Raw genomic sequence first — 23,642 nt, forward strand, 5'->3', positions numbered from 1 at the left:
CATGTGTTCTCTTGGGCTGTTTTCCACTCATAACATGTGGGCATTGATAGGGAATGTTCTCAATATTTTAAACAAAAATACCTTAAAATAACCAAAAGAAATCTAGACAGTTTAAAGCAACTGTTAGAAGTATTACTTTGTTCCCTCTCTTTTAACCTGAAAAAGAAATTATTTTAAAAAATAATTTACCAGAATAAAGCACTTCCCTGCACTAATTGTGAAGTGCCATACAACTAGTACAGCACTTTTTACTGGAGAACTGGAAAATGTTTTAGGGAACACAAGATCTCTGTGACTCAAAGTTGTTACTTCCATTTCAGAGGAAGGAGATGGAGAAGCGATTTCCTACAGACTGCAAAGCGAATCTGTCACAGACTTTCTCTTAATATGTAAAAATGATGCATGGAAGTTCTTTGTGCTGCCATGTTTTATATCATGTTACTGGATAGCAAATACATAAAATTAACAGGAAGGAAATTTAACTATGTATAGTGTCATTGATTTTTTTTTTACTTATTAAAAAAACCCCAACTATTAAAATAATTCAACTTTGTTCCTCTAATGAAGTTTAAACTTTTCTGAGAACTGTGCTGATATCAGCTGTATGTTGTTTTATTTTTCTAAGTACACGATCAGAAGTGCACCCAGGGGAAGTTGATGATTACCACTGCACCGTCACTTTAAAACAAGCAAAACATGCCCGAGAATAAATTGGATCTTTTAAACTCTTTTTGAGTAACTGCATGGAGTGATTTCCTTCCCATGCACCACTTCCATCTCCACAAAAGTGCTCCTAGGACTTTTTTTTTAATCAGGCTGGTCACCATGAAAGTGTACATGTCTCCCAGCAATAGCTGTGCCACTTTTCATTAGGCTTCTGAAAATAAGCTAATTGAAAATTAAGTGGCTGCTGTCTTTAATATGATAATGTATAGAATAAACACCTACAACTCTGGTAAGGGGAAATGTCTTGTTGCAAGTATGGCTTGTGCAACCACTGGGAGTGATGATGACCAAGAGCAAAATCTTCCTGTTTGCTGAGAATGTAAAGAGCATGTCAGTAGTGTGTTGAAAAATGACAGCTTGCTCCTTTTGAAATGTGCTCTTCACGTGAGGAGGAAACTTCATCCCTTTTAATATTGTTTAAAACCAAACACCAAAAAAGTGCCTAAATTAGGAGCCTAGAGATCCTACAGTCTCTACTTTGTAGAGATCTGGATTGCCCTGTGGAGATGCCTCTCCCCATCAGTTACAAGCCAGCTCCTAAATTAAATGCTTCAATAAAGTGTCTGCAGTTAAATGTGACAAACTCGGGTTTTGGAGGTGCATTCTGCAAGGGGGAGTGGACTGAGTGCCACACAACCATGCTGCTGCGTAGCCCATGCTTTGTGCAGTTGTTTCAATCTTTTTTTAATGTATCAAGTGTTGTTAATTGGTTTCTTGATAGCTAATGATTTTTTTATTTTCCCTCCCCTTTTGAAGAAATTACTGGAAAAACTGTCAGAATTTTCTGAGCCATTTGCAAAACATAAAGAAACGCGTATGATAGAGCTTAATCATGTTATAAGAGATTGTTACTCTAAAAGGCAAACTATTTTAGTTATATTGTGTTATTGTGCCATTAGTACCGTTTGACTGCCAACTGTGGAGCAGCGGGGCTCCAATCAACGGGAGCCTTTGTGTGCTTTCCATTGCAACTAGTGCCAAGGATAGGAGGGAGAGAGGCTCTTAGTGGTACAATTTTTTCAGTGATTAATAATACTTGAGATTCATTTCAGTGATCAGAAATGTGTCTTAATGAGACAATTAGTCAAACCATAAAAGCTGCATAGCAATTTAGTTGGTGTTACTACTGGAATAATTTGCTTCTGCTGTTTTCTTCCTCCTTGATTTGACTTCATCACAATAGTCTGGATGAAAGTCACTGTAGAGAGGACTTGCACGCTAGGTTTGGTTTTCAAATGGCTATGATTATCTGTGGGGCAGATAATCCCCTTAAAATTGAGGGAGACTTTGAGGGAAAAAGTGGTTATTTCACACATAAAAAAATTAAATGCCTATGTCCAAGTGGCTAGTACAGTGCCTTCAAATATCCAGCTGCCTGCTAGTGCCATGGTAACTAATCACAGGTAGTGTTTGGGGACAGGTACCAAACTGAAAGGGCTACTTCAAATTTGTATTTATTTTTCCCTTCTGTTACAAATGCACAATAATGGGGCCTGAGCTCTCTTTATGCATTCTAGCTGGCTGCATTCAAAATGTCTGATGGAGCTAATTTTTTGTCTCGCTGGAAGATATCTCACTGTCGTATTAAAAATCTTCTAATCCATCTCTGGTCTTTCACAATTTGGTCACAATATTACTCTAAAGCAAAGTCAGAGCTGTTGTTCTCAACCCATACTTGTCTTGAAGTTTGCTCCTTCTCTTTCAGACCTGAAGTCCTGTGTTCCTCAAAGCTTGTTCGTATTTATTCCAGCTAAACATGTAGATCTATTAAGGCTTAGTATTTCCCTACAAAACTCTTGTCATTCTAACTTGGAGGTATGTTAGAAATGTCCTTAGAGTGATGTTACAGAGGGCGCTGAACACAGCAAAACTAAAACTTTAAAAATAAAACCAGAACTAGTCACACTGGTGAGTTCATCTGCCTGGAGCATTTCCATTGATGTTCATGGTGCTCCATGCTCAAGAGGTCTGCGGAATTTAGTCTTCTCTTTTGGGGGGTAAATTCTGCCCAGAACTAGTGTTATTTAAACTAACTTAGACTAATTAATTTGCATTTACCTAAGAGGCCAATAACCAGTTTACTGCCAGAGCTGAAAGCCATTTGTTGGCATCCCACTGACAAATGCAGTAGGGTGGGTTTTTTTGAAGCCCCTCCCTGTGCTGGGAGCTGGCTGCTCTGGAGCTGTGGTGCAGGACTGCCTGCTCATAGTTACAGGGTCAGTGTCACGCAAGGGGTGAACTAACTCACTGATCTCAGGAGCAGAACTAGAGCGGGGCAGATGCTGAAATCCCAGTCTACTGTCTGTGTGAATGTCTGCTGCAGAAAGCGCCTTTGTTATCTGTGCCAAGCTTAATTGTATTGATCTTCTCGATATGGTTCAGTCTGAATGTTCTTACTTTCTAATCTTGTTATATCGGAGCTGTAGAAAGCAGAAATATTCATCTTCTAAAGGGACAATTAAGTTTCTGCTTCACTCAACTTTGAGTATTTTTTTCTCACTAAAGAATATTGTTTCAATGCCTCCGTCATCTACAGGTCATTGGAAAGGGACTGTATTTGGACACAGCCATAGTGTTATTTTGACGAGACTTTTGTGTTGGATCAGTATCACTGTAAATGTGGTTTGGTTACTTGTAACTGCAGCTATCTCCCTGCAGGTTACAGCTGATAGGTGATACAGGGTGATAGGATTTCTTTGTCTTTGGTTTTATGCTGGGCAGCCTGTCTCTCCTGCAGCTGCACTAGAATCTGCAGCTTTGCTGCCTAGGGCTCCTGAGCCTCAGCAAATGCTGTGTTTCTTTGTTCACACCACTCTGTTAGGATGCAAAGGCTAACCACTTTTCTTTCATAACTAATTATGGGCCAAACTGAAAATTGCTCAGGGTACCAACATTCTGGCATATGATTATTTGCAAACTGCTGAATTTACCTCAGTCAGAAGTGTTTTAAAAATGAAGTTGAGGTTGAGAGTATGTGTTGACAAATCAGGAGCAAAAAAAAGGTTCGTGCTCTAGTTACTGGCAGGGGTGGGGGAGATGGAAAATAGAGAGGAAAAGGCAGCATTACTTTTGAGATACCTGGAATATCAGTTGTGGTAACACCCAGCCAGCTTTAATTCTGTCCTTATGCTATGCCAACTTCTTTCTCTCTGTACCTTTGGGCTGTATCTAAGGATGCACAAATGTTTTCTGAGACATTTGTGGCCAAGAGAAGAGCAGAACTGGCACATCTGTATGAATATGTATGGGTTGATCATCAGCTATGAATGACTTTGAAATTATTATCTTTCACATAGGAAACTTTCTAGAAGCTGAAAGAATGAAAGATATCCAGGAGTTACATTCTTCTTTTAATTAAAATCAAATTATTAGAACTACATGCAAATCACAGTTCTACATGAATTTGTAATATTCAGGTAACATATGAGTGGTTCTGGAAAAGACAGTATATTCTTATTTGGTTGATCCATGGGTGTAGCAAGTAAGATTATCTAGAGCTTCATTAAGAGACCTAGAAATGTAAAGAATCAGCTGTATCCTGACATTTCAAATACCTTTGTAATGCAAGTAAATTGCCTAACAGAAAACCAAGGTAAAAGGGAATGTGTCCCTGTGAATCAGTAAGCACTTAACACTGCTTTTCTGGCTCCATCACAAAGTGGATCCAACTCGCCATCAATTCCTGAAGGAGAAAACCACAAATTACAAAGTATATACAAGTAAATTTATTATAATTTTACATTTCTACTTCTTACCCTAGCATCTATATGCCTTTGCATTCTTCCTCACAGTACTTGGACCCAGGTTGGCTCTACCTTGGTTAGCTGTATAATGAGACTGATTCAGGTTTGATCTGGGTTTGAAACAGAGCAAAAAGTGAATGCAGCAGTGCAGGTGGCTCAGCAGACAGTAGCATGGCCTATTAGCCAGTACTGCACTGTTTAGTGTAGGTCTAGGATTGGGACAAAAAAAAAAGATGTATTTTGTTGGAAGAAATTTCCAGCCGGAATCTCCCAGTTCCTGGCCTGTCTGCCTTCCTTGCAGAAAGGTGAAACCAACCAAGCAGTGGTGCTGGAAATGCCCTTATCCTCGGTCAGTTTTCTGGTTTTGCTCCACAAGTCCTGTCCCCAGCCCCAGAAAGGCTGTTGAAAAGTGGGGAGGTGAGAAGCAGTGGCTTTCAGCCTTTCTCTGGAAGCCACTTGCACAGGAGATGAGAAAACTCGAGCCCTGAACTCCTTGTCTTGCCTGCAGCAAAAAATGATAAAAAAATTACTCATTGCAAGGCACTGAAATGGTATTACCTATGTTTTGCTGGGGGCAGACGAGGGGAAGAAAAAAAGCCAAAGAAACTAAGGCCCAAGCAAAGAAAAATAATCGCTATTTTGAAAGCAAAAGGATGCCTTAATACGTCTGTGGACTAAACCTAGCAGGTCTTCTTGTGATTGTGTGCTGGTGCATGCGGGAAGACCCTGAACGGTGTTCTCCCAAGCATGGCCTTAACTCCTAAACCATCCTCTCTTCCTGACTGTGCCCTTCAAACTGCCTCAAATATAAAGGAGTGCAGAGCTTAAAAGTGTTAATGTTGACAGAACCTGGACTGTTTATGCCTTAGGAAGCACTCATTTCAAAATGTAATTGCTTTCAGCAAGAGCTGTGATGAGTAAAACTGTACTTACCAAAATCCAGGTCATTGATGCTGCAGTGAAATACAGTCTCCGTGCTGATCACCAGCTCTACAGTGTTCCAGTCCGGTATCTCTTCCAGAATAAGCTGATGTCCATCTGCCTGCAGGACAGCTGGAAAAGGGCAAAGAAGCAGTGGCCAGTACTGTATTTGCTTGGTTTCCTTTGAACTCTTGAGTATATCTAAGTTTTAGCACTTATGAGGGCAAGGAGCAAAAAACAGTATTAATGGAGTTAAGTGCTGTACAAAACTCCCCACAAATCCTATCAGCTTTAAATCTGTCTTCACTATTACTACATTAATGGATCTCCTTTGAATGAAGCCTTCACCCTCTGTCATTTCTAGCTCTAGCAGTAAAAGGCAAGAAATTCATCAGTACTTGTATTTGCTATTAACTGGCACAGCAGCTGTAAGGAATGCAATGTATTTATTCGTAAGTACCATGGAATAAGACTAAATTCAAAAGAAATCTCCAATAAACGTTAAGATGGTGCTACAGAACAGCTGGAACATTAAGTGAACAACCTTGATAACCCAATTGTTCATTGATGCATAATTTATTTCGCTTCTGCTGAAAGAGTAATTCCTCGGGATGTTAAAGACTCGAGATTTTGTGAAGCTGAGAATCAAACCAGAAGGGACAAAATCCTCTCTCAACCCACATTATTTGTTTAGATGAATTAGGTGCTTTTTGGGTTTGTTACGATACATTGTGTAGTATTGTAAATTAATGACAACTGGGGAAATAAGAGATCTGGCTGATAATGCAATCCTAGCAACACAGAAATGCCATGTGCTTCTGCCTTGACCCCCAGACATTTTATTTTTTTTTAATTTATCTTATTCTACTGACTGGTTTTACAAAGCAGAAGCAGAATCTTGTATAGCCAAACATTCAGGGTCTCACCTTTCCAGGTTTTTACCAGCTATGTGTTAAGGCTGAGACAGCGTGCTGACCAATACACATCAGCTATTTTGGCAGCTGGAGGTACCACTCCCTCTATCCTGGCTCCCCTGTAGCTGTATGACTTGAAAGGGTTGGCATTTCTCAAACAGTTAACCTAACCGTGTCCACCTGTGACAGCTGTTTGCAGCATCTTAATTCAATTTATTTAAAAACTACAGAAAAAGGCTGAGGAACGAGTCTGGTTCATAAAGCAGCATGCTTTCAGCTTCTGCTGCTGTTTTGTCATCCTCATCAGACAGCTCTCCCTGATTTCTAGGAAATTTTAATGGCAACCTCTGACAATTAATTTACATTTATAAAATGAATGAAAGAGATGACATCTCTATACCGCTGGCTCTAAATTAGAAAAAAACCCTTACTAGTTTCCCTAGGTTGAGGCCAGGTCTCTCTTGGTGCATGTCAGGTACGTTGCAATGATCTAGCAACCTCAGTAAGAAAACGTGAATGAGTTCCCAGTAGCTTTGATATTGCATTAACTCACGCTCGTTGTAAGTGTCCAGTGTTAACCAGTGATTTGTCTGATACTGAGTTTATCTTTCTTTTTGGACGCATTTATGTGATCTAAAGCCCTTATAATTACAAAATTTTACTTATTTGAATACTTTACATCACACGTGTACAATTTTATCTTGCAACTTTAATTTAGCTAGGCAGAAATTTTTATGACGTATTCTCTTACAGCTGGAAAGCATTAGAATAGCGGGAAAATGTTGCTCATCCCCTAATAAACAGAAAATAGGCTACACCAATCCTTACGCGTGATGAATCGGAAGAAACCTAGCTGCACCTTCTGCTGTGGGCGGTGCGTCACGGTCACCCCGGGGCGGACGGTGACCTTCTGCCGTGCGAGCTGGCGGGCCAAGGCCCCCGGTAGCGGCTCCGCGCCCGCCCCGCCGCGGGGCTCCGGGCCGCGGGCCCCGGCCGGCCCTGCCCGCCGCAGCCGTGCCGCGGGGCTGCCCCGGGGCCGGCGGGAGCTGCCGGCCGTTCAGCGCTGGGCCTCACACCCGAGCCCTGGGCGGCAGGGGTGCTCTGCGTTCCCAAGTCCTTCGCTTTGCAGCGAAATCTGAGCGTAGACGTTGTCATCTTTATGAGTTTACTTGGGACTGTGTCTGTCCTGACACCTGTGTAACTGGGAAAGAGAAACACCCCCGCACGCCGGTACACGCTGCCTCTCGCAGCCCTGAACGAGGGCAGCGCTGGTTCGCGCCCGCGCAGGGACCCGCTCTCCTCCGCCGCGCACACAGCGCCATGGCACTGCCCCTCCCGCAGCCCGCCGGCCGGCCCCGGCACCACGACACCGCCGGAGCACCGGCCGGCGGGGCCTCCGGCCCGCCGGGCAACGGCGGGGAACCAGCCGGGCGGTGCCGGGGCCGCTGGGGGCCTCCGCTGGTGCTGCCGAGAGAACCGGCGGCTGCACGGCGGGCGGGCAGACATCCCCGCGCAGATACCGCCCTCCCCCCCCAGATAGATACCGCCCCCGCACAGATACCGCCCCCCCAGCTCCCGCCGCGGCCCTCGGGCGCGGTTGGCGGCGCGGCCCCGCCTCCCTCTCCCCCGGGGACGCCGGGGCCCGGCCCGGAGGGTGCCCCGCGGCTGGCGGCGGGGACTTGCGCGGGCTGGGGGCTGCCTGGCACAAAAAGGCGACGGCGAGATCTTTCCTTGGTGGTTTTTATTTGCGGTGCGGATCTGCGTCTTTAAATAAGCTGAATTCGCGTTAGCAGCGTACACTTCAGGTCGTGTATATTGATATAGACAGATAAATATACTTCAGTAGAGCACACAACATAACAGAAACAAATGTGCTATAAATACACATTTACATTTGTCATAAATCTATACTATTTTATAAAAATAAAGGTATCACTAAAATATTTTTATGTCTTCTGCAGCTGGTACGCCAGAAGCAGTTCAGCTGTGGGGTCACGACCGCGGCCTGCTCAGTCACAGACGGCCTTTGACAGCGCTCACAGGAGTGAGGTCTGGTTCTTACACCCTCGAAACACCACTGCTTTGGAGTCAAGTTTCTTTAACTTTTGCTCACTGTGAATATAGGAGTTCACAAAAATTGGCTTTTTAATTTCTACATCCCCGTACTGCAAGTATGTGGGTGTACACCCACAGAGAGAGTGAAACAATTACCTTCTTAAAATTCTCTTGCAGGGGGTTTCTATGTCCCAGGTCCCACCAAGAGGTCTCATTAAATCATTGCCACTTCTTACGTTAATGTAATTACACTTAGTTTGTCAATCAAGATTTTCTCCCTTTTTATAATGAACAATCTGTTCCATAGTTTTCTGGCTGGAAACATGTTAAAAGGTTCACATTTGATTTCCATAAGTGCATGTACACAGACTGTGTATTTTTAAACTTCAGAAGAGAACTTCATTTGTATAATACAAATAATTTTAAATAAGAACCAAAGAAAACTACCTATTTCCTGAAATCCTTAATAGATGTGGCTGCAGCATGAGATCATACCACATAGGTGTAGTGGATTCTGTTAATTGAGAAGAAGCACAGCCCCTTATGAAGCTCCTGCTGGCAAACTGAGAAGTTTGTAATGCCCTATGCCATGAATTTTACCCATCTGTAATTTAATCAGGAACACCGGTTTGAACATACCTGAACTGAGGCTGAAATTTCTTGAACAAAGTGAGGTACTTTGCAGATACTACTTTTAGCGTGGGTAATAACTAAGGTAAGCATGTATGCAAATGCCTTCCTCCGGAGGGACTGAGTTCACTGGAGCTGCTCGTTTCAGGTATTCAGGCCGAATCCTAAAACCAGATCAGTAAGTATCTAAGATACAAGTATGGAATGGTTAGCTAAATAAATCAGAAGTATGGGTGGTCACTGGTTTTTTCCTCAAGTAAAAATAATGGTGTCAGTCTTTTCCACCACCAGTATTTTCAAGTATTGGAGAATCCAAAACACCTGTTATGGCAGCTGTAGACAAGTAAGGGGCTCTTAAGGATAAATTGGTTTAAAATTTCAGGTGTGGTTGTAGTTTCTGCTTGAATTCTCAGTGACTGTGTGTTGAGTACAGTTTCTGAGCTACTGTTAAAATTCCAGCCAAAAAACTAAAATGAAAACACAGGTAATATTTGCAATTAAATATCAGTACCTGTGGAACTAGGAATACAAAATCAAATTATACATTTCATTAGAAGCACATTAATAAATAAATAACTATTCACAGCACTTTTATACTCTTAAAATCTGGTTATAATTTTAAACATACAATTCTATGAAAAAATCTTGAGATTGTAGTGCCACATTTATGTTAAAAATGCAGAATGCCTTTGCGGTGACATGAGACAGAAAAAGCAAAATTACCGGGAATGTTTCAAAATAATTTTCATAATTATAGTAGAGGAACAATTTAAAGTCATATTTTGAACAGTATATTCATTAGGTGAATATTTGGTTTGACAAACAGTTTTCTTGATTTTTTTTTTTTTTATTTTACATTTTAACTTTGGGGCAGCTTTTATGCCATAATATTATTTACATAATCTAAAAATAGATTTCATCTTTGGTTTGAACCACAGCTCATGGAGTAACAAAACATAGATATTTTTAAATGAATGCATTAACTTTAAAAAAATGAGCCCAGCTCTCAATCACTGTAAATCATCATAGTTGATTTGCTCCAACATAGCTGACTTGTTCCAACTGATTATCAGGCCCACTGTGCTTTCATATATGGGGTTGTGGATAGCCTTTATCCAGCAGAGTGCTTAATTGCATGTATGCAACTCCAAAGAGACAGTAAAATAAGAATGGACATACATAATCTACTGAATCCGTATCTAGAGTTCTTAGACAGAAACATATCTGCACTCTAGTTTACTGTAATAAATCTGTTCTCCTGCTTTTAGGCTTGAGAGTGTGAGTATGTGATTGTTCAGTCTACAAAGGAAGAAGAAACATCTTGACTTCTCCACAGGCAAATAAGCAGTCCCTGGCCAGGCTTCTGAGCGTGCTCCAGCTTGCCTAGCAAGGGACCTGCGCTGGAGTTAGTAAGGGAGTGTCTTTAGTCAGTGGGTGAGTTGTATTCTAACAATGATGACTGAACACCTCTAAGCAAGGCAACATATTTCAGCTTGAGAGAAAGTAACTGAAAATATTAGTGCTTGGAAGGATCTGTAGGGAATGAAAGAGATAATGGAAAACCCTCAGGATAACATTCACAGAATATGGGAATTACCAGATACTATATTATTTTCCTGATTGAATTTACTGTAGATTGCAAAATATGAAGCCTTACATCTACTATTAAAAAATATAAAATATAAATCCCTCCCAAGTGGGATGATGCAAAGCTGATATGAGTACCAGTACTCTTAAACTGGTATTTATAGCTCTAGCTTGGAGACTTCCTTATATTGCAAGTTTGCCTCTTCATTCTAGTTATTTATTGCTCTTTGATTGTGTATGGTTGCATACACTCTGCTGCTAGTCACAGTGACTAAACTCATTCTTGTGCAAACAAAAAAGGTCTTAAGTAGGATTGAATTGCACTTATGCTTTGCCTCTCTGTCAGACTGGATTTTCCTCACTGATAGAAATAATTAATTCATTACAGACAAAATTCTCCCAGTTCTCTGTGATGGATCTTATCTCCAATATGCTGCTTTCAAAATGGGACTGTGCTTGAGGCCAGTGCAAACCAGAATAAAGGCTAAATTATTTCTGCAGCATTTTTGAATTGGGGGAACTTGCAAACACTAGTGTAATCTTCCTAAACTCTGTTTGTGAAAATACACAGCGGCTACTCTTAAAAATGATCTGTTTTTCTCATATAGTAAATAGCATGGTGGTATTAAATACTCTTCATGCAAATTGTCAAGATGGCATCAGCCTATTATTTATAACATTATTCTGAACTTTTCCAATATAGGAAATTTCTTTTTTTTTTCTTTACATGCAAATCTTGCAGGAATAGATGTGAATATTTTAGAACTACTTGCAGGGAATATTAATTAATTGGTGTGCTTTAGTATTTAATTCATGTCATATAGAAACTTACTAAATTTTTCAGGTGATAAAATGGCATAAGTTAATTATGGTTAGAAATGGTAGTACGACACATACTCGTATTACTTCCTACTTCATTTCAGCCAGCGAGACCAAACCTTTTTTGCTGACTCTCAAGCAAGCAATGGTAGATTTAGTACGTACAGGGGTTTGAATGTTGACAACAATGTAAAACAAATGACATTTTTGTTCTACATGAGTATATTACTAGTACTATTTTGCCTTTGAACAACTATGTCATTGTTTCTTCATAAGGTGGATTCAGGAGAATAATTCCCACAGCTCTTAGCGTCTGTAGTCGCTCTGTGGCTGTGTGGCTGCTCCGTGTTTAGCAAGTGACTTTGCCATAGTAGAATTGCATTTGCTGCACAGATCTCTCATTTCTAGGAGGCTTTCTTCCACAGCTTTTGCAAACGCATCTGAGGAGGTTTCTTTACAGTCTTTAAAGCTTGAGATGCAGAATAATATATGCTCTGGCTGAGGGTTATAACATGCCCCATAACCATTAGCCACCACAGGCCCATAGCAGCAGAACATTTCCATAGTGGTTGGAACCTGGTTGCAGGGAGAAAGTAAGGAGTGATCTCTGATTAATCAGGGCACCTGAAATCAGCTGGTTTGGAATGAGGAAAAAGATAAACAAATGTTGGAAATGTGGTGAATTCCCCTTGTAGAATATCACTTCCTTCAGAAGTTCAGACCTCGAGCTGACACTTGGAAGGTAAAAACTGATCTCAGTACAGAGTTTGGTGGCTCTGTTTGCCACCATTTGAAAACTGGTATCATTTGAAGTGGATATAATGCATTCCTTTGCTCACTTTATATAGATCTTTAACAGCTGTAAGCTTTGTTACTGATAGATAGGGAATTTTAATTCTGATACATAAAGCTTCTCTAAGGTTTTTAATTTCTTAAGGTTGTGTTAAACTTGTAATGTGAAGACTGTAATCAATTATAGAAAGTAGTATTGGCCATTTCTAATAATCGTTTATAGTTGTGACGCTGTATAAAAATGTATTTTAATGCATCTAGGTGCTATCTTTCTATTACACCTCAGTTTAATCATGGCATAACACAGGAGTGAAACACTTTCTCCTGCGGGAAAGAAAAGATGTGTTAGAGATGTATATGTTTCAGACTTTGTGTACATGGGCCTCCACAAATGACATTTGGCTTTTTAATGGTGTAGAACAAGCCATTAGTCCTGCTAATAGAGCCATAGAATTGTCAGATAAATTTGCTGTGCAACAGCCGAAGGCCATAAAGCTATTCAGAAGCACTCTTTGCTCATGGATAGTTTCTTGGAGAATTTATGTAGTAGTATGTTGGTTGCATTCACTCGTGTCTGAAAGCCTACAGACATTATGACAAGATCGAATTACTTATTAAGGTTTTATGCTGTAGCATGATATTATAAGGGTCTTTTGCTGCATAGTTCTAATCTGTGCAGTTGGGTTAGTGTTTCAGTAAATGAATTCCTACGTAGATGTCTTCTTTCATTAGGACTGCTACTACATGCAATGAAACGTTTAATTTTTAGGCTGTATGCTATAAAGATGTTTCCTTATTCAGAACATTAAATGTAGGAAGCGTTGACTCTTTAGAGTATCTTAGTATAGTTGCAAATAACTGTAAATCCATAAATGTCTAAAATGTCTATAAATCCAAGATGCATGCCTGCACAGGTTGTAGTCTTACTCTGAACAGCTGAAGGCTCTTGAAGATTTCAAACTCAGATACTTTTAAGAGTAAAATTTCCTCATGGCCTTTGGCCTTTGTTTCTCAGAGTGGCAGCCTGCCTGGCCTGTGGCTGTACATCTGGAGTAAAGAATTCCCACTAGAGCTGTCACCTTAGGGTAAGGAGGAGAATAAAGGGAATGGAAAGATAGGTAGTTTGGAAAGTGAGGAAACACTAAGCCCTCATGTGAATTTTACTGAGTTTTTTTGCATGCATTTCCAGAATTTCCGGGGAGGGCTTTGGGGTGTTGCAAGGAAAGTGATAACTTCAGTCAGCATTTACTGTGCTGATTTTGCGGAATGAACCAAAACTGGATTAAAAATATGGAGAATTTTGCAGGTTTCTTGATGGTTCTTCATGGTACCAGCTTTTTTTTTGCTTTTTTTTTTTTTTAACATCATTCTCACTGTGAGCTACAAGGTCTGGCAGAGCACAACTGAATTGGCCTTTGATTAGCAACACCAGTGAACAGGAGAAACTCACCTGGCTGGTCGAGAGGATGAATCGATTGCTTGTCAAATACGTCTCATCTGTAAATATCTCTGGCAGTTCCTTCAAGTGTTCCCGTGCCACCTCTCTGAGCCCTAGCAGATGATTGTCTATTGCCATTCCAGTAATAGCCTGTGTACAACATGATAAGACACCAGCATTTAACTGACTATAGAGACATTTTCTTGGCTGTTACTGCCTTGTTTTCTGGTCAGAATTGATGAACTTGGTTTGAGTGATGTAATGCCTCTAACATTCAGATAGTATTCCTGAGTATGTACTTTGCTGATGGTCAGTAACTAGAAATTCATATGATGCTCTGAAGATATAAAAGTTAGGAAGGAGATGGTCTTGAGATGTAATATGTACTGGTGTTGTCTGGTGTTCTGGGTGTTCATCATCTCTCAGAGCTGAATTTCATGGACTTCCAAAGCTGCTGAGGGGAGCATATGGGACACCAGAAATCTCTAAGTGTGTTTTGGAATTTCCTGTGCATGACTTGGATTATATTTCAAGATAGGAGGCTCCAAAACACCTCCAGATTGGAACAAATGAATCTTTCATTGCCTTGCTGCCTGCATCACACTCTGGCAGGTAAAGCATGTGTCAGTCCACAGAATTTAGATCCAGAGATCTGGTAGATGTCTGCAACAGATGTAACAGTGATCACAGAATAACAGAGATTTGCCAGTGGTCTATCACAGATCTACTAGCCTCCCCCACCACTTGAGAAGACTGCGGTTAGGGACACAGATGCCTTCTCAATTTAATTCACTGCCCAGATATCCCAATTCCTTCCACCACTCCCTGTGCTGGTTTAATTGCAGAGCTGGATTATCTCGGGGGCAGTCATTACTTTAACCCTCACTCTAATGATGTAATTGAAAACAGTAAGTGTAGGACAGCATAGTTGGATTGTACCATAGTCCAGGTACTGTGAGTCTAGAATCAAATTAAACAGGGTTTAACAAAGAAGAATAATGTGCTTGACAAGCGAGAGACCTAGAGCAGTTCTACTTGCCATGCTGCTCACCCGTGTCTCTGCTCACCATCATTCCCGGTGCAGAACCAGCTGTGCATGCCCCTAAACCCTGCTCCCAAGTGTCCCCAATTTCCTCTCCTGTCTCATGGTTACAGGCGAGGCGATGGGCAGCGTGTGCAGTGGCTGAACGTTAGCAGCAGGGGCACGCTGGTGGCCAGCTAGCCAGCTCACAAGAACTACTGCCGAGCCTGCAGTAAGTCTGCCATCAGCTTGCTGTGCTTGGGTCTCTCTGCTCTATCCAGCTACCTAATGCTATAGACTTAAGGAATTTATTAGCGTTAAGATCTTTGCCCTGATAGCAAATGTGATTGAAGATAGCTAACAGGATCAAAAGTCAGTAGCGGGAGATGGGCAGACAGGATAGTTACAGAGTTTTGTTTCTTTAGGAAACCAAATCAAAATTTGTTCCAACCAGGCAGGAATTGCCTCAGATTAAAAAGTGCATTTAAAATCCTTCAGTCTAAGTTTATTCTGGCCGGTGAAGAGCATTGATCATGAGGACTGAGCTGTAGCTCAACCCCGGTCGCAGGCTGAAGTCATACAGGAAGGGAGTGTTGAACAAGGGACACTGAGCTACACTGAGAGCAGAACTGATATCCCTGTGGCACAGGCCCCTTATAATGAGGGAAACAAGCAACCTGAGAGAAGGCAGGGTTTTAAAAAGAGCACAAGCTTGGTTTTCCTCTTAAGGGGAGAAATGAAAAAAAAAAAAAAAAAAAAGCACGTTTGCTTTTTCTCTTAAGAGAAGAATCCTTTTAACCACTAATAAGTGCCTGAAGCGGGGGGGCTGGGAGTGTGTAATCTTGTTTGGTTTATTAAGGAGTAGGCACCCATGGGTAAAGGGGCTATTTGTTCATCAGCCCAGACAGAGCAAGGATGCTTGCAAAAAAGTAGCATACATCAGGGTAGTATTTATGTTATTTTTCCCATAGAGGGGAACTGACTTGATAATCAAAGGAAATATTTTGCTATCACACAAGATTTATAAGGCTGTTAGCAATGACATTTTTGCAACATAGATCAATGTCATGTCTGAAGAGAGGCCGAGACGGGCTAACGAAATAAACTGTGAGTCAACGCATAGGAAAAAACTGTGCCAAATTGAATTTTAGAGCTCCACATTTAAGATAGCAATGCTACTAGTAAGCCCTAACAAGGGGAAATAAAATCATTAAATTGCTTTTTGTTTTATGAAGTAGATTTCTTTGTTTTTCTTAGGAGCTATTACATTTCAGTCTGTTACACACGGTTTAGTCAGACCATGTAAGTCTTGCCCATAGTTTAAAGGCACAACAATTACATTCTGTTATTCTGAGAAAGCGAGGGGAGCTTAGTGAGTAGAAATACCTGGAGACCTTTTTAAATTTAAAGATAAATTAATTTTTCAATTGTGATCTTAATATTTTCCCATGAGCTACACTGGAGGCTGAATTTTATAACGGTTTCTGGAACTGAAATGACTCAGAGGGGCTTTTTATGGAAATCTTTTTTTTTTTTTTAAAGAGATGTTGTACAGAAATTCCATTGGTTGTGACCTAGTAGACCTACAGTATGTTGTGTTCATTGTGAAGTTAACCTTGAGATGGTTCAGGTGAGACAGTTGCCCTGAAATAAGTCTTGCCTCTGCTTTACAGACGATGTGGAGTCTCAGCTTCTAAGAAGTGGGTTCTCAGCACAAGGCTTGAAACACAGAAGTGTTTTTCTTCCCTGTTTCTTTTGTTTCACAGTCTTAGGAACAAATCCTGCCTGAAAGCGACACTTCTCCAGTGCTCTGAGTATACCTTTGAAACCACCTCTGGAAATGAATGATTTCTTTAATATTAGGAATATTTAAACAGTAATCATCAATGTGGGTTTGTTAGGCAATGGTCTGAGGCAAAACCATAGGTAGCAAATTCACTTAACATAGCTGGTTATTAACATTTATCAATTTCATGAGTACTTTGACTTAAGTTGTTTATAGAGTAAGTCTGTGCTTTGTCTTGGCACAGTGGAATGTAGAGTGTTACCCAGGCTGAATTGTCTCATTTTTAGTCAACAGAAAATAAATTGTATTTGATACTAAACTGATTTCTTCACTGGAGGGCATCTCTTGCTTTTATTAGACACTGCATTCAGGTCTCTAAAAGAGAACTTACTATAATAATTCTATCATTGTTAATGACCTTTATTAGAAATGGCACTTTGGAACACCAGAATACACTGGAATACCAGCTCCTCTGAGGATCAGGTCCCAGATAGGGACCTCTCTTCTCTGGGGCAAGGAAACAAGAAAATGCATAAATGATTAGTTTGGGGGGTGTGGGGGGGGTGGGGAGGTGGTGGTGTTCCTCATGTGTTACAACTGTCTCGAGCTTATCTGTAACGTTATAGCTTATGGGTCTAAATACCTGTAAATTTGGGGGATCTGGATTTTGCAGTTGGAGTTTTATTTCTCATGCATGTTACACAGCAGTTAAGCTGGTTGCTTTTAAGCCTTGCTTACTTCTCATCCTGATAAGGTGATCAGCTGCCCACTTGCCATACCCCATTAGAATACCCCATTGCCACTTTTCTTGGCTATCTTCATGGCTAACATTTCACGTTGATCACAGAGCACACAGAATAAAGGCTTATTTCATCTGGCTACTGTTCTCCCTTGCAAACCTTTCAATATTTATTAAAAAATCCCTTTATTAAATTTTGATTGCAAGCTCTTTTTGAATTGTTAATTTGTATACCACCAAGCTTAGTGGAATCCTGATTTGTGGCTGGGACTCCTAATAATGACACAGAGATAAATAATAAATTTTTCACAGATGCACATTCCCTGTGAATATGTTGAATACAGTGTCATGTTCCGTGACAGTTCTAGATAAGAGACCTAATGCCCAAGAACGACGGTCTTGCCACTGATATCTAATGCAGAATTTTATTATCTTGATTTCCAGGAACTAATTTTTAAGTTGAGGTTAGTTGAATATGGATATTTGGAGGGTGTTTGGGTCACTAGAAATTTTTGTGTGACATAAAAGGTACTTTCCTATTTAGAGATGCCTATGTTTTCTGGTGCTTAAATAGTTAATGATTGTATCTTTGTATTTTTCTTGAAAAAACTAACTAGTCCTTATTCAGAGAAAGCAGTGTTTTACTTACCAGAATAGTGTAATTAGTCTGAGCTGCAATCGCATCCTTAAATCTCTGCATCTTCTCAGAATCCTGTTGGGGGAATCAAAATATATCTGTTATTGAATAAACTCTCAAAGAAATAGCATCTTCTATCAATTATCCAGCAGCCAAACAACAAGCACTCCAAATGTCCTTTGCCTCTGGCTCAGGTGTAACTACTCTTTATAAATGAAAAGCCATAGAGATTCAATGTCCTGATCAGCAGTGGTGCCTGGTTGTGCAAGGGTTGAACAGGTTTAGTAGTGGTGGTTGGTCTGAAGTGAAGGAAGGACTTGAAGTCCCTTTTGTGGATTCCTTCCATGAGTTTTGGAGGTGTAGATTATTACTAATTGAATTTCTCCATTTGAAGTAGGGAAAATAATTGCCTAGTGTAATTCAGTGTTTTCAAAACAGCCAGGCAGTATATCTTCTCCAGAATGGTTTATCTAGACAATGACAGGGATGTTAATGAAAGCCATTACTGATATTTTACTTGACAGTCAAAAAACTACTCCCCCATGTGAATCTATGGGCATCTAGAATTTTCCAAGGCTGCTCTACCCTCCTCAGATGCCTTGCATTTCAGATAACAAGCTAGTAAATTTTGACTCCTGTCAAATGGCAGCCTTTTATATTAAGGGAACGATCCTAAGAAGTGCTGCCATGCTGTACATCAAGTCCAACACTGCAACTTTGGGAGACCCTGAAACAGCCAGAAATGACTGGTCTCCAGATAAACAGGGAACCTTCAGCTCCTATGGACGATGAATGATCTTTTGAACAAAGAATTCATTTTAGAAGCAATTCAAGGCCACCATCAGGGACCTTCAAAGTAGAGTCTGTTGTTTGTTTTTTTTTTCATAGGGTTTAGAGCTAGGCCTTAGTTCCCTTATACAGATTAAATTACCAAATGCAGTCTTTAAGTCTGATTAATTTACAGCTATTCAAGCAATCTCTGCAGTGTCAGTTGCTGCTTCTTTAACAGCAACTGTCAAATGCATGAGATATTTCTCCTGCTAGAGAATCAATCTGACTCGATCAATCTTTGGTGACTGTTCATGCTATCGTTTGAAGATTATTTTTATTAGCATCAGATAGAAAATTGTTTTAAATTTGATTTGGATTAATAGCTATTAACAAACAATATTTTGGGGAGTTCAAGTCTCCTTAAACCAAGTGATGCATCTATTTGTCAAAAAAATAGAATTAACACCTTCACATCCAGAGGCAATCTGTAGGTCTAAAGGAATTCCCTTGAAATAGGGTTGTGTTAAGTGAATTTTGTTTCTAATGATTCTGTGATAATACTATATATAGTTTTGAACTGAAAGATAAAGATGTTCACATTAAAACAAAGGTTTCTAGAACTTTGTGCGAAAGAACAATCACAGATCAGTTTAAATGTTCTTTGCATCTCTCAGTGGACAAAAATCCAGGAAAACTATTGGTGGATTGGTTTGCATTATGCTTTTAGGTTTTTCAGGGGGAGTGAAACCATTATTCTCCCTATTCAGTACTGCCAAGGCATGCAATATAAAGATTTGGGGGCTGAGACTGACCTCACTCTAGACATGCATGGCATTATTCTGCTTGCTTATGTGAAGCAGTACAGTTTAGGATGCTGTGAAAGGTGGGCACAATCTCAGATTTAGGTGGTAAAGTGGTGAGAAATGCTGAAGCTTTGGAAGAGCTGCTGAAGTCAGTAAGTGTTGGAATAAGGAAGGTAGGAAGAGATTGTTGGAGGGAACAAGAAGGATCTGGCTAGGAGCAGGCTGGCTCCTCATAGGGGTACAGTCAACCTGCAGCAATGTGTGGTAGGGCTGGGGGTATGCTGAGTGCCCAAGTGTAGAGAGGAAGGTGTGCACAGATGACAGCAGCTTCTGATGAAATACAATTAAGAACCATGTTGTCTTCAGCACAGGGAATTACTTCAGGTTTCCTCTGAGTTATCATTTTAACACGGAACTCATTTGAGTCTTGTTCATCATGAGCTAAGTTCTGGACATGGTAACTTTAAGGAGGCTGAAGAAGCAGTGAAGGAACAGAGCACTTCTCTGGGCAAATTTTCCTCATCCTCTGGGACATTAGAGCTTGGTTTACAATATTTCATTAATTTTTTAAAATTAATTTTCATTAATTAATTACACTCAATCTACAGCCCAGCAATACTTCTAGCAATGCTATACTAGATTCTGGAGTGGGCTTACTGTGCAAAATAATCTATATTGTGGCAGCGTTTTGCATCTAAACAGCCACCTGGAAATTCCCTGTACAGCAGCGAAGTGCAGTGGGTGGAAGCAGCACACAGAGAGACGTTGAGGGAGGCTCTCCAGGGACAGTGCACGGGACAGTGCACAAAGCTGTTTGTGCAGCTATCGTCTCAGCTCTCTCAGCTGTACCTCTTTTCATCCCCATCTACTATGTACAGTACTCATGCTTCTGGCAAACAGATGGTGGTGTCTCAAAGAAAAGCAATTTAATTTTTCTTTTTGCAAGATGATGTCAGGACAGTTTGGAGAGTTCTTTTATTAGCTTGATGGAGATTTTTCATTATGAATGTTCAGCTCCCTTGAGGATCCTATAAAACTAACTCTATTTGGTAGAAACATACCTTTAAAATAAAAAGGATCAGCCAGAACATATCCACCTTATCAAGGAAATCAAAGCATGTGAATTATATCACTTCACACATTGCAGTCTGCAGCAGAGCTATCTACTGCAGGGGACCTGCCAGGCAGTTTCCCTGGTGTAACAGTATAATGATCCTGAACTTTGCATGTTCAGCCTAGATCTCTTCGGGGAGCTGAATTTGGATCTGATGATAGATCATTCAGAAGACGGTGCTAAGTCTAAAATCAGATGTTTTGTTTCTTATAAGGTCATGTTTAGGCACTTCTGAATCTTTTGGAAGCTTAAATAAAAATGAGAAAATATTTATATTTAGCTTAATAGTTGGTTTGCACAAAAAACAAAATCCTGAAAGGCTTGCTACCCTGCCCTATGCCTTTATGTTCTTAGTTAATAGTTAAAAAGTGAGAGTTTTGGGATCATGAATGCGTTAGTGTTTTGCCAAAGAAGGCAGAGGGAGCCAGACCAACATACCGATAGAGCTGTCTTGTCATCAGTCATTGCTTTTACAAAAGCAAATGCTTCCGAGGTAGCAGACCTAATATTGTCGACTCTGCCCTCATCAAATCGGCGTATAGAAGCACTTTCATAGGTAGGGACAAGTCTCCTGTGGCGTCTGAGAGAATGAAGGAAGAAAAACAAGGAATAATTATTTTCAAGGAGTCATAAAGACTAAAAGAAATATGGGCTTGGTACGTTTTATTGTTACAGACATGATTTTATTTTTTTGCATAGTATTCGTCTTAATGTTGATAGAATTCTATAAGAAACTTAAAAAAGATGGATGCTCACTCCTTTGTAATATGAGGAGCTGCATACAGCTGTGTACATTTTAGTTATGCATTGCCAGTAAAAAATGACTTGCTGTATAAAAACAAGGCTAGTAAAAGTAAAATTTACTGAAAGATCTCAAGGAATGTTTTATTTGTACTGCATCATAAAATAATTGTGTAATTAATCATTTACTTATGGGCTTGAAATATGTTTTATTTAAAACAAGAAAAAATGCACTCTGTGTGTGAATGAAAAATAGAAAACTAAAAGGGGAAAAGGGTACTATTTGAGACTGTGAGCCAGAATAAAAACCCACATAGCAAACAGAACAGAGTATGAAGACTATTGTTTAATTTGGGTCCAGGCATATAGCGACTGTTCCTTGCTTCAGGAGACCTACTGTGCCTTCCAGTTGAAGCAGGGGTCTCAGAACATGACTGTCCCCTAAGGTTTTTATTGCATGCATGGGATTTATATCACAGCTGGGATCCAGATGAAAATCTTGGACCAGGTCATTGTTGGAGTTTGGTTAATGGAATATGCAAAATCCACATTTAACAGATGTTAATAGAGTACGCAAAATGTGTTAGGCATCTCTGGTTTTGACTAGGTAAAGACCACTTCAGGATTTAATTTGACGTAATAAAGAATTATTCGTGTAATAGACTGTTCTGCAGGAAACCATGCAACTGATCTCTACCCTGGAGCATTAGCTGTTCTGGCAATGTACAAACAAGCTTCTAACTTTGATAATACCATGGAAGTTAGAGGATATTATCAAATCTTGGGTTGTCTGTGAAGAAGGAAGCAGCAGTAGTTACTATGATGTGTAGGAACTCTGATCTGATATGCTGCTGTAGTATTTGTCCCTGTGAATGCTTTTCATCCTGCGGAGCAAGGGATGTGTATGTGGTGAGCTATGGGCTACTGCCACGATTCCTCCCAAGCTACCCGCAGCGGCAAGGCAGTGTTTCTGCCCCAAGGACTTGGGACTGCCTAGCTGCTTCTGCTGCTGTGGGTGGCAGGGCTGTCTGCCACACCCTGCACATCCCCTCACCTCTTTGCTGTGCCAGCACAGGGACAGCTGTGGGGACGGTACTGGCTGGGAATGGTGTGTGGGGGGGACAGGAATGGGAAGCTAGAGCAAGGAGAGGGAAAGGGAGTGAAGGAAAGGAGTGCGGTGGTTTAGAACCGGGTGCCAATTTCTATCATGTCTGACTTACAGTCATTAGGCAAGATCACTCCTTTTCATGCAGGAGGCATTTGTTTGGATGCTGAGTGAAAAAATGGACCCTCTCTATAAAAGACAAATTGTGAATCTCCTCTTGTGCTACCTTGTTCCTATGATTTGAATTAACCTTACCTGTAAAATGCCAGCTGAAGGGCTACTTGAATGTAGGCATCTGGGCTAAACTTTTGTTTCTTAATAAATTCCTTTCCGTAGCTCTCAAACTTGTAGGCGATAAAGTCCAGATTTTCTACTATCCTGGAAAACAAGCAGAGGCAGTTACTGTGGGGGGAGATGCAAGAATCTCATGTTCCATTTTCATTTGCAAATAAAACCCAGAGATCATTTTCTGCCTGTACCCACTTGGAGGTGAGTGGGCTCCTGTTCCACTGAGAGTCCTGGCCTTTGGTAACTTTTTCCTAGTCAGTAACTTCTATTCATACAGGTTCTAGACTGGGCTTGTTATCTGCAGTCTTAACATAAGCTGTGCACTCAGGTCATTCTGTTCATCTGTGTAAAGCACTTTTTTTTTTTTTTAAACTTAGTATTTCCACTCCTGAAGCCTAAGCCAGGGCCTTCTTTGTTCTCAACAAATTTTGAGATTTACTAGTGTGAGGAATGAGTGAATTTAAAACCTGATGAAGGCTGTAAGCTCCTTGCAAGTTTCAATTTAGAGGACTACTACCTTTATTTAAAAACAAAAAGGAATTACTCTGCATCCTGTATGTTTTCATACTGTCATGTATGCTTGTAGCCACTTTGAGGTCTCATCTAATGCAGTCTTATGTTACTGCTTACATACTTATAGTTGATCATGCAGACAATGTGTTAATTCTCTATGGAGAGATCACAGGCCTGAATGTTGAGATGAAATAATTTGAAAAAAAAGATCTCTTATTGCCATCCCCACCCCCAAAGATCATGCAAATCCTTTACAGTCTGGAAACACAGTCAGAAGAACTAACCTTTGTAGGAGCAATAAGGATGTAAACAAATTACAGTCCTGAATTCAAATTGTTTATTCAAACCAGTTGTATTCTACTGTCCCATATATGTATCCCCATTGCCCTGACTTCAGCTTTAGTCAGGTCAAACCCATAAAGTCCATCCACAAAAACAGAGGACCTGCACTGTTTGCATCCCGTGCAAATAGGACTCAACCATTTTTCCAGTGGTCTTT

The 23,642-nt window shown here is 40.5% G+C and overlaps 1 protein-coding gene across 1 annotated transcript in view; it reads right to left on the reverse strand.

The window, feature by feature from the left end:
* Nucleotides 1-11,701: 11,701 nt before the first annotated feature.
* CHAT (choline O-acetyltransferase) overlaps nt 11,702-23,642 on the reverse strand; it is a 32,606-nt gene continuing 20,665 nt past the window's right edge. The window contains exons 11-15 of the mRNA XM_074875672.1: nt 22,598-22,720; nt 20,935-21,076; nt 17,821-17,883; nt 13,638-13,775; nt 11,702-11,971 (exon numbers count right to left, since the gene is read on the reverse strand). Coding sequence (XP_074731773.1) covers nt 11,702-11,971; nt 13,638-13,775; nt 17,821-17,883; nt 20,935-21,076; nt 22,598-22,720 — 736 coding nt within the window. The remainder of the gene's footprint in view (nt 11,972-13,637; nt 13,776-17,820; nt 17,884-20,934; nt 21,077-22,597; nt 22,721-23,642) is intronic.

The sequence above is a fragment of the Strix uralensis genome, chromosome 7 (genome assembly GCF_047716275.1).
Source record: "Strix uralensis isolate ZFMK-TIS-50842 chromosome 7, bStrUra1, whole genome shotgun sequence".
NCBI lineage: Eukaryota > Metazoa > Chordata > Aves > Strigiformes > Strigidae > Strix > Strix uralensis.